The following is a 12,097-nucleotide window of genomic DNA, read 5'->3' as shown; positions in this document are numbered from 1 at the left end:
AAAGAGAAAGAGTGCAACTGGTATGTGGCATGGTGGTTAAAGGCGCTGCATTCCCACATGGGCAAATGTGGTTCAAGTCATGGACCTGGTGGTTTGCTTTCTTACTTTCCCTTTCTCTCTTTCTCTCTGGTCAAATTGAAAAATAATGAAAACAAATGGAATTAAATAAATAATTCTTTTAAAAGAGAGAGAGAAGGTGTTATCTGAGAACTTTGCACTAGAAAAGTCCAAGTCAGAGTAAATTGCAAGAAGACTATCATACTTAACATATTTCAAAAGGTGAGAACAGATGATTTCATTTGGCAATTAAAAGTTGTGAGTGAGCCAGTAGATGGCGTGATGGTTAAGGTGCTGGATTCCCATGTGGTTGACTGGTTTGAGTCCTGGATCAGTTGGCTTGAGAATCACGTCCAGTGTGTGAGTGTACCTGCTCAGAATCCTGAGAGGAGAATAGAGGAGAAGGGATTGTGGCTTAGCCATCCCCCCATGGAGTAATTTCTCATTTTCCCTCTCTGTCTCTGTCTGGTGAGTGCACATGCCCTATAATGAAAACATTCAAAAAAAAAATCACAAGTTACTTTAATTAGAGTAGGTATACATAGAAAGATAAAGAGTGTAGCTAAATTTTCCAAAGCTCAGAAGCAGGTAGAAGAAGGGAAGAAGTCCTTTTCAATATTGAAACTTGTCGACAGAAGTAAAATGATAGAATGACTTTATGATAGAAGCTTTCTTTGCTTAGTTTTCATAAGAGACAGGAGTTTATTTAAGATATAAAAGGAGCGGGGGGAGGGAAAGAAGGTGAGAAGAGATAAAGAAGGTGAGAAGAGATCGGGTGAAAAGTCTGTGAATGGACTAACTTGAAAAACAAGAGGGCCTTCCTTTTCTGAGAGAATGGAGGAGAAAATCAGCAGGACAGAGACACTGTGAAGATAAGAGGGAAGTTAAGAGATTTCATTCCCAAAACAAAGTATCCAGGGCCCAGCAAGTACCAGTATCCTCTCATGTGAGAAAACACTGGTGAACAAATCAGGAGGAACCCATACCCTCGTGGAACTTAAGTGGGTTTATTCTTACACTCAATAAAGCACAGAATGAGAATAAAAATGTGCTGGGAACTTGAGAGGAGACAAACTGTTGAGACTAATTTCTCTGCAAGAATGTAATAAAATTGTCATCAAATGATCTAAAATCACAACCAAACACAGATTGGCCTGGAGCAGAGAAGAATCAGCTAGCTGTTGATAAATTCTAAAGACACTGACACTCTCTCAAACTTTAGAAATTGACTATAATAGTCATGCAGTGTGTGTGTGTGTGTGTGTGTGTGTGTGTGTGTGTGTATGTTTTGTTCTGCTCTCTCATAAATGTAAACAATATACATCAAGTTCATTAAAAATAATACCTGGGACCAGCCCTTGGCGTAATGGCTATGTCACAGGACTCCCATGTAGTCGACTGAGGTTTGAGTCCTGGACCCAGTGGCTTAAATTCACACCAGGCGCATGTGCATGTGTGCTCAAGACCCCGAGAGGAGAACGGAGGAGAAGGGATTGCGGAGTGGCCATCCCCGCTCAGGGGGTGATTTCTCGCTTTCTGTCTCTCTGTCTCTCTCTGTCTTTCTGGCGAGTGCAGGCGCCCTATAGCAAAAACCTCTCCAAAATAATAATAATAATAATAATAATAATAGTAATAAATATTTATGTTTGCACTAGTACACAGCCTTAAACATGTTAGTTTGGGAAAACCTTTAACTGTTTAGTTCATTCTTAGTCCTGATCCTGACTATGAGAACAGAAAGATGAGCAGAGTTTGTTCAAAGTACAGTGCTAAATAAGTCAACAAACTTTGATGTATATTTGATGTAAACATGTATTAAAACTGAACTCTTCCATACGAAATCGCATTCTTAATTTCCACATATAATCCCAGTTTTTCTGTTGGTAGCAAGAAGTGCATATCAATTTACTTCGTTAAAATTTTTATAAAATAATTTCTAATATTATGTGTACGTTAAAAATTATGTTAAAAATCTCCTTAGAAACATTTGTTCTCTCTTACTGTAGCTGCAAATCAAAGAACAAGATCAAAAGTTGTGTGCAAATAGTATGATGCCAAGAAAATTTGAATAAATATGCCAAAATATTTTTATATATATATGTATAATTTTTCTTAATGTTTTTAGAGACGGAGAGTTTTGCCACAGGGCATGTGCGCTCACCGAGATTCGAACTACAGGCCATTATGTGGGAGTCCAGCGACGTAACCATAATGCCATCTGCTGGTCCCAATACACCAACATATTAATTTATCTAGTTATCACTGAGTGGAGAAATTACAAATAACTTAATTGCCTTTGTATATGCTTTCTTCATTTCTAAATTACTTCCAATGAATACGAATTACAATTATATATTTTCTTTAAAGTTCTGCATATTAGTTCAAATGCCACTCATTTCCAGGTAGCATTCTTCTCACTGTCAAACAACTTCTCATTATAATTTCACAAAACCACAATTTAGGGGCCATTCGGGCCATTCCGAGGTGCTCACCTGATTGTAGTGCTGCATATTTTGCGCTTCGCTTCCCCAGTCATAAGCTCTGAATTCATCAGATCGGTAAAGCTGAAATAAGGGTGTTCCATTTTTTTCAGAAAAAAATTCAGGGTAAGACTCATGGAAACTAATGACAAATAAGAAAAATATGGTACACTGGGAAGAAAACAGGCCCCTGAGTTATCAGAGGGATGTAAATATTTTTCTTACTGTTATGAAAAATGGGCTCCCACAGATACTGAAGCAATGATCTGCTTGCGTTTAAAGAAAAAGCTGATGGCAAACCAAAACTCAACAGAAGAAAGTCAAATCCCAGTTATTTCTCTCTCTGGAGAAGTCTCAGCTCCTCCCGCAGCTTCCCTCCTTAAGAAAAATAACTGGGATTTAGCTTCCTTTCTTGACCTTTTGCTTCAGCACAAGAAGGACTATTTTACAAGCTCTGATATAAGATCAGGTTCATTTATATCACTCACTTGGCCTGCACTATAAGATCCCTTCTCTTAAAATCCAGGGAAATCAAAACATAAACATGGCAACAAGGACAAGTTGGAAGCAAGCTGCTAAGGTTCGTAGGGCAGGCCTGTTAGCAGGATGTTCTATCCTTTCATATACAGTGAAAATAAGAGTTGAGCGAGGTTTCCATAGAAATGATGCTACCTGTTTGATATGAAGCATGGTCTGCATTGATGATCCACTGGGGGCATGTGACAGATACACATCCATGCGACTCTAGGGGAAATAAAACCTATGTGAAGGCAATAATCACCCAATGAAATAACTACGCCACTCAGAAGCAGAGGGAAATGGTGCTAAGAATTAATAAATGGACACTGGGGTTTTGAAATTAGTGACAGAGTCATCTAGATAAATATATATTTATAAATTATTATTATTATTTTCAGAAGTTTTTGCTTTAGGGCATGTGTGCTTGCCAGAGAGAGAGACAGAGACAGTGAGAGGGAAAATGAGACATCATCCCTCATGGGAGATGGCCAACACCACAATCCTTTCTCCTCCATTCTCCTCTCAGGGTCTTGAGCATACACATTCATGTGCCTGGAGTGAATTTCAAGCTACTGGGTCCTGGACTCAAACCACCATTGGTCATGCGGGAGTCCAGAGATGGGCTGGCTGATATGAAGAACAGTTATCTTGGACTGGCTTCCCTTTGGCAGTCTTACAGCTCTGCCTTTGAAATGTAACAGAGGTAACATCAACCATGCTAGTCTACACATGTCAACCTTTACCTCTTTTTAAAATTCTCAGTAACAGGAAAGAAAAGGTTGATGAAACAGGATTTCTGCTTCTTCATAGGTAGTAGATTCTATCTCCTTTCTATTCTGTCCTGCATTTTCTAGGTTAAGTAGTGAGCATTGTTTGAGGCTAAAATCACCCGCAAAGGAGGGCACGCATGACATAAGTTCAATTGCTTGCAGGTGCTTCTTTCCATTTTTATGACTTTACTTTTCACTGAAATATATTCAAATGCAGTCAGTTAAAGTGATCTGCAGTAAGTGTGGCTGATTGTGATCATGTTTGAGAAACTACTTACCAATTTTGAAACATTCATTCTCCTAAATTTGACCAAAATGGAAGGACAAAGTGCCTATTCTCTCTGACTCAGCTCTCACATTTCATGGTCTGCTGAGTATCTACTCTCCTATGCATATGGTTTGAGTACCATATGAATTTATGCAGAGTAACATGAGGGGATGCTGGGGCCAGCATAGTAGTTAAGGGCGCTGGACTTTCACATGGCTGACCATGGTTCAAGTCCCAGATCTGATGGCTGGCTTTCTCACTTCCCCTCTCTCGTTGTTGCTCTTGCTCTGGTCAAATTAAAATAAGTAAATCAATAAATAAAGTTAAATAAAATAATTATTTTAAAAGTATGAGGGGACTTCAAAATGTTCATGAAAAAATAGAATTAAAGTACAAGTTTATTTCAATGTAAAAAAATTAAATCCACTTTTTTTATAATTTGCATTTCCATGAATTTTGTTGTCGTTGTTCTCATTACCTATTTATTTTTTTTGCCATGGGCTACGTGCACTTGCCATAGAGAAAGAGACAGGGAGTGTGCTCCCTAAAGGGGATGGCCCTCTGCAATCCCTTCTCCCCCATTCTCCTCCTGGCACCCTGAGCATGCACACACATGTGCCCGGCATGTCTCCCAGGCTGCCAGGTCTCTGACTCAAACTAAGGAGTTGGCCATGTGGGATCCAGCACTTTAACCACCATGCCATCTGCTGTCCCTCCATGAACGTTTGGAAGATCCTCTCATACATATATCAAAACAAATCAAAGGAAAACTGGAATTTCTTAAAGTGTAAAATACCCCCATAATTTTTATACATACCATATTTATATTTTTTTGGTTGAATCCAGCCCATAAGGACAAAAGTTCACTACACAACAGCCAGAATATTTTACGGTTGCATATTTTGGTGGAAGGTATCTTCTCCTTCTTATCTTCTAAAAACACTCCTTTGGTACCAAAAATAGCCTGTAAAAGTAAAATATACATATTTTTAAGCACTGTCTTCAGACTTTCTGATATTTCTTCATTCCAGAAATAAGCATTCTTAGGGATCTGCTTCTATTATATTGGCTTTTGGGTCAAGGAGATCAAGTTATTCCAGGGAAATGACTTAGGAATCCATTACCAAATTATTGCACATTATAGGAGGTAATGTAGCAGTGAGAACCCTCGTCCCCACGTTCACTTCTCCATGCCAAGGTTCCTCTGTATTGTAACCAATCAGTGATTTCCATTTTTTTATCCCTCATTTTTTTGTGAGAGGTGGAAGAGATTCTTGTGAAGGTTAAAAAAAAAAATACCTTGAATAGGAAGCTACCTTCCTAGAGGGTTTTCCACATTTTCCATGTGTGAATCAGCTCCCTAGCTAGTACTACCCTAGGTCAGCCAGCTTTCATGCTGGAAAGCAGAGAATGGTGTACCAAGGGGAGGGTGCCACTGGACAGAAAAGATGGGATGGTGTCATGGAGGCAGCATGTTTGAAGGTCCTAAGAAATGGGGAAGTAAGACTGGGTGGTGATCTCTGGTACCATCCTGAAGCTTTTGCAGATACAACCAATAGCAGTGGGCAGAAAGGAGTGAACTTAATGTGGAAGGAATTTTGACAGTAGGGCATGTGATACAGAATAAGCCTAGAACATTATTTGCCTTATAGCTAAACTATGTAGGAAGAGCAATGCGTAAACAAACTGGTATGTATACAGAGCTGCTTCTACCTCTGAATTTAACAGACTTCGTTCGTTGAGCCCTCTCCAAAGGTAGAAAACATTTAAAACTGACTGATGTCAACACATTTTGCAATAGCACTATCAACTCTACAAAAGGGATGCTACCTCACTTGTGCTCCCAATAAACAATACAATAAAACTGGTATCTCACCGATCATGAAACTTTGTGGAAATTCTTTGTGTTAGCTCACAGGTATTTTTTTCTTTCCCCCCATTCTTACAACTCCACCTCAAACCAGGACCTCATCTTCTTGCATGTGAATTATTGTGACACTCTAACTGGACTCCTGGGTTTCATTTTGGCCCCAATTCAATGTATTTATCAACCCCAATTCAAAGGGACATCTTGGTAAAATACTATGCTAATTGTGGCAATAACCTTCACAGAGAAACAAAGACAAAAAGGAAAAAGAAAATAAAAACAAGATAATTTTTAATGGGTAAAATGACAAATCTGTAACTGGGAATTAGCTTTTCCAAATTTTGAAAATTAATCGATACATTTTTAAACAAATAATGGAGCTGTAAAAGATGTAGGCATTGGAAACAGCTTCAGTACATTCGAGCAAGCTCACGTATACGAAGGAGCTTATTAGTTAGGCTTATCTAATACCAAAGTTGGGGACATCAGTGATCACATGTAAGGTAAAGAGTGTCTTCCACTGGAGCATTGTGAATTCATTGACCTACCCAACAAAATGGAACGAGAAAACTCATGAGTAAACCCCAAACTGATGGAGTGCTCAAATCAGCTAGAAATTCGAATACCTACTCAGCTTTGTTAATGACCTAGAATAATCAATTGCATGTGGGAGGGACCTGGAGACGCCACGACACAGACATGCGCACACAAATGCACACTCATACTAAGCAAGCACAAGACAACAGAGTCGGAGTTGTACAGATTTCATCTAAATGTACTACTTTTACTTCACAGTAGATTTTTGAGTAGCCAGAATCTATGATCCCAAATGAGATCCTCAGGTACATTTTTGGCAAAAGGAGCCTACCTTGAGTATGGAATTTGGAAGTAGGAAAAAGTTGGTAAAAATGCCCGTGGGATATTTAAATGAGATCACAGGACCCAGAGCAAAATTCATTTTGATTCTTTGTGCTAGTTCAGGCATGGTGGAAAAGGCTACAAACCCTGAGAGAACAGGAGACAAGACAATCTTGTAAAAAAATTAGAAATACTTAATGCAATGTGTAGACTAACAAAACAGGCTCTGCCAATGATCTTGGGATTATTCTGCAATGATAATCTGCCTTCAGTCCTCTCTACTCTCAAGTTTCTGATTCTTCTACCTTACTGGTGGACGATTTCATTTGTCGGGGGAGGAGGCAGAGGAGTTGGCGGGTGAGAGACCAAGGGTGAGTGCAGAGGCAGCTGCTGCTGGGTGAACTGCTGTCAAGCTTACTTCCTCAGCATGGGGTAAATGCTATCTAGCAATGCTCATTTCACCTCCAACTCTGAGATGCCAGAATGAGACATGGAGCTTTTAGAAGTAAAATATCAGTTCATGGGAGGTGAATAAATCACTTTTTCTTCACTATCATCTGGGTATTCTGGTTTTTCTTTCCCACAATGAAATGAGATTTCACTGCTCCTAGTGCCTTGCTAGACATTTACCAACTCTGCAGACTCTTCTCAGAAGCAGGGGCCTTTCCCTGGGCCCACCATGGTCTGGTAAAACTAGCTGCCTCGATTTTCTCTGCTCTTTCACCAGGAACATTGACCTATTCAGAGCCCATGATGGTGAATGAGTCAGATCAGCACACACTGGAAAGGCTAGGAAGAGTACCTACGCATTTTGGTTTCCTGAGGTACCTTCCTGGGTCTCCCCTGCTGTGAGTACCTCTGTGTGTGTGTGCACTGAGATGTTTGTTGAAATGTTAAAACTGCTTTGGCCAGAAAAAGAACTGAAATAATTGAGCAATTTCTACAAAGACTGAACCACCCATAATACTTCTGCAGAGGGTCTTGGAAATGTATGGAGGTAAGATTTTTGTTGGTCATGCTAACTCAGGAGCTTTACTGACATTCAGTGGGCTGGAATTTGGGTTGCTAAATGTCCTACAAATAGTCAGTCCTCCTTACATAAACACTACCCTGCCTAAAATGCACATAGTGCTCACTGAAAAATTCCATGCCCTGAACGTAACACAGAGAGCACTGTGGACCGCATTGTCTGTTTCCATAAGAAAATGATAGAGGGTTGAGTGAAGTGATGGATATGCTAAGTAACCCCATTTGATCATTATGCAAAGCATATGTGTATCAAAACATCATACTCTGCCCCATAAATATGTTAATTAAAATTCATGAATTAAAAATAAAATAAAACTAAAAAGCATTAATTTTTTTTTCAGATTAGATATAAAAGAAATAGTCTACCCACTTTCCCAAACTAAATTCGAGTTTTTCCTTGTCTATACAGTTTCCCCACAGTGTCCATGCTCCCTACTGGTGAAGTCAGACTGCCTGGTTTGAGTCTGCATTCTGCTTCTTACGTACCAAGAGACCTCGTGCTACTGAATTTCTCTGAATTTTTGTTGACTCTTCTCTAAGATGGAGACAATAATAAGTAGGAGTGTTCTGAAGATTTCAGGCAGATATACTGGGAGATGTTCTGAACATGTAAGGAATGCTCAGTAAGTGTTAGATCTTGTAGTATAATTATTTGTCTATTACTGGGTTGTTGGAAAAGTCACAATGCATAGAAAAACAAAAATAATACATCATGAATTTTCCTATGGCCCAATCATTTGGTCACCTATTAGATTTCAGAAACGTTTAGCTTGTGTGTGCTGATACTCACCGCCTGTTCTGAGCTTGTAAACTGCCTTTCTTTTTTTTTTTTTTTTTTGAGAGGTTTTTGCCATAGGGTGCGTGTGCTTGCCAGACAGAGAGAGACATAGAGACAGAAAGCGAGAAATCACCCCCCAGGGGGGATGGTCACACCGCAATCCCTTCTCCTCCATTCTCCTCTTGGGATCCTGGGCACGCACGCACATGCGCCCGGCATGAGTTTTAAGCCACCGAGTCCGAGACGCGAACCGCGGTCGACTACATGGGAGTCCAGCGACATAGCCATCACGCTAACCGCTGGTTCCCAAACTGCCTTTCAATATAAAGTAAATTAATATAGGCTTGTTGATAATGGTAATAGTGATCATGAAAAAACTGTAAACACGTTTATTGTTTCTTGCACAGTGTGACCAAAATGAAAATATTTCATTTCACATGACCTACTCTCTTAAAATTAGAAGCTTTAGTGGAAGATCAATAATAAATTCAAATTATTGTTAGTATGGATTTCTTTAAACTTTTTCCTGGAATTAGATTATTATTGATTTTTTTTTCTAAAACATCTAAGTAATATTTATGAAATAAATTTTTAAAAAATCATAAAACCTTTAAATTTCTATTTACACTTAATTGCTAGTCCATAAGTATTATATAACACACTAAATAGATAAATCCATTTGATCTATAATAAAAATCAATGTCCTAACTCCCAAATCGATGTAACTGTATCTTTCAATTTTTTTAACTCTCTCTCCTTTTTATGTTTTTTTAAAACCCACTTGCATTGTAAAGAAAGAATGATGGATTTACATTTACAACTCTTCAGGGATATTTCATGCCATTAGACTTTACTTTTTAGATCTGAGAGAACATAGAAATGTGCTCTTTCGAATTACTTCTTTGGATTTGGGGCACATATTATTCCTGGGAAATTACATCACCAGCACCATGTGTAGCTGTGACCAGGTGGAGGGAATGTTCACCCTGCAACTCTGGACTGGAGATTCACAGCCACCTCCACTCTGAGCACTGGGTTATTCTCAGCACAGGACAGAAAATTAAAGGTGCTATAAATAATAGTTACTTATTTTGATTTTAAGGTGAACTCTTAAAAGACTTTGCCCCTTGTCAACATACCGATTGTAGTGCCAAGTGAATGTCCAATGAAATACAACTTCTCCTGACCAGTTTTATTTACAATGAAGTCTATTACTCCTGGGAGATCATATTTGGCCATTTCATCAAAACTGCAAAATAAAACAAGGACTCGTAAATACTTGGAACTATAAGTTTAAAATTCTTGTAGAGCAGTGTTTGGGTGCTGTGCAGAGGAAACTGGATCCCATGTGACCTACCAGGGCTTGAGCCCCAGCCCTAATGGCTTGAAAAACTCCCTGGATGCATGTATGTTCCCAGGATCCTGACAGGATAGATCAATGGATGGAAAAGAATTGTGGCTTGATCAGGTCCCATTAGGGAGTGCACTTTCCCTCTCTGTCTCTCTGTCATCTTGTGTTGTGCATGCACCCTCTGGACTAATGAGAATTTAAAAAACTTTCTTGCACAGTGTGACCAAAATGAAAATATTTCATTTCACATGACCTACTCTCTTAAAATTAGAAGCTTTAGTGGAAGATCAATAATAAATTCAAATTATTGTTAGTATGGATTTCTTTAAACTTTTTCCTGGAATTAGATTATTATTGATTTTTTTTCTAAAACATCTAGGTGATCTTTATGAAATAAATTTTTAAAAAATCATAAAACCTTTAAATTTCTATTTACACTTAATTGCTAGTCCATAAGTATTATATAACACACTAAATAGATAAATCCATTTGATCTATAATAAAAATCAATGTCCTAACTCCCAAATCGATGTAACTGTATCTTTCAATTTTTTTAACTCTCTCTCCTTTTTATGTTTTTTTAAAACCCACTTGCATTGTAAAGAAAGAATGATGGATTTACATTTACAACTCTTCAGGGATATTTCATGCCATTAGACTTTACTTTTTAGATCTGAGAGAACATAGAAATGTGCTCTTTCGAATTACTTCTTTGGATTTGGGGCACATATTATTCCTGGGAAATTACATCACCAGCACCATGTGTAGCTGTGACCAGGTGGAGGGAATGTTCACCCTGCAACTCTGGACTGGAGATTCACAGCCACCTCCACTCTGAGCACTGGGTTATTCTCAGCACAGGACAGAAAATTAAAGGTGCTATAAATAATAGTTACTTATTTTGATTTTAAGGTGAACTCTTAAAAGACTTTGCCCCTTGTCAACATACCGATTGTAGTGCCAAGTGAATGTCCAATGAAATACAACTTCTCCTGACCAGTTTTATTTACAATGAAGTCTATTACTCCTGGGAGATCATATTTGGCCATTTCATCAAAACTGCAAAATAAAACAAGGACTCGTAAATACTTGGAACTATAAGTTTAAAATTCTTGTACAGCAGTGGCTGGGTGCTGCGCAGAGGAAACTGGATCCCATGTGACCTACCAGAGCAGTGTTTGGGTGCTGTGCAGAGGAAACTGGATCCCATGTGACCTACCAGGGCTTGAGCCCCAGCCCTAATGGCTTGAAAAACTCCCTGGATGCATGTATGTTCCCAGGATCCTGACAGGATAGATCAATGGATGGAAAAGAATTGTGGCTTGATCAGGTCCCATTAGGGAGTGCACTTTCCCTCTCTGTCTCTCTGTCATCTTGTGTTGTGCATGCACCCTCTGGACTAATGAGAATTTAAAAAACAAACAAACAAACAAAAAACCCTTCAGATATTTCTTTTTTTATACACAAAATTCTGTGCCATCTACTTACACAGTGTATTTCATTATTTGCCCAATTAAATGTAGGCTATTTTAGCTTTTTTTTTCTACATTACATAATTTACTTCCTAATAACAGAAATTATTTCAGGACTCATGTATGCTATTTGAAGTTCATTACTTCTCTTCATTTCCTTCTCTTCATTTCCTTCTCTTGCTTCTCTATCCTTTCCCCATCTTTGAATTTCTCTACTTCTGACTCTCCTGGGGGATTATGTAACTCTTAGGACTGTTTAATACTTATCTTTGGTAATAGGACTATTGCCAATTATTATTCTACCATTTACTAGCTGAGTAACTTCCAGTACTATTTAAATGCTCTGAGCCTGTTTCCTTATTTGGGAAGTGAATAGGGTAGTGCCTGGTAAGGCTGCTCTAGTGGTTGGATAATATGAAAGAAATGACTGACAGCTAGTTGACATTTAGTCAGATGCTGCTATTTTTCATATTTCTGTCTCTCTGTGTGTATATATGAATATATATATATATATACACATACATATATATACACATAGATACACATAGATACACATATATACACATATATACACATACCTATATATATATATACACATAGATATACTCAAAACACTAAAATTCTATAGTGTATATACACTATAGAATT

General features: G+C 38.3%; 1 protein-coding gene across 1 annotated transcript in view; it reads right to left on the bottom strand.

Moving 5' to 3' along the window:
* The window catches only part of LIPN (lipase family member N), a 21,175-nt gene that overhangs the window by 1,329 nt on the left and 7,749 nt on the right, over nucleotides 1-12,097 (bottom strand). Inside the window, exons 4-8 of the mRNA XM_006147605.1 lie at nucleotides 10,927-11,036; nucleotides 6,830-6,966; nucleotides 4,912-5,058; nucleotides 3,210-3,281; nucleotides 2,550-2,621 (exon numbers count right to left, since the gene is read on the bottom strand). Of these exons, the coding sequence (XP_006147667.1) occupies nucleotides 2,550-2,621; nucleotides 3,210-3,281; nucleotides 4,912-5,058; nucleotides 6,830-6,966; nucleotides 10,927-11,036 (538 nt within the window). The remainder of the gene's footprint in view (nucleotides 1-2,549; nucleotides 2,622-3,209; nucleotides 3,282-4,911; nucleotides 5,059-6,829; nucleotides 6,967-10,926; nucleotides 11,037-12,097) is intronic.

This window comes from Tupaia chinensis, unplaced genomic scaffold (genome assembly GCF_000334495.1).
Source record: "Tupaia chinensis unplaced genomic scaffold, TupChi_1.0 Scaffold000217_1, whole genome shotgun sequence".
NCBI classification, from domain to species: Eukaryota; Metazoa; Chordata; class Mammalia; order Scandentia; family Tupaiidae; genus Tupaia; species Tupaia belangeri.
Note: the sequence above shows the minus strand (reverse complement) of the source record. Positions and strands in the feature narration are given on the sequence as shown.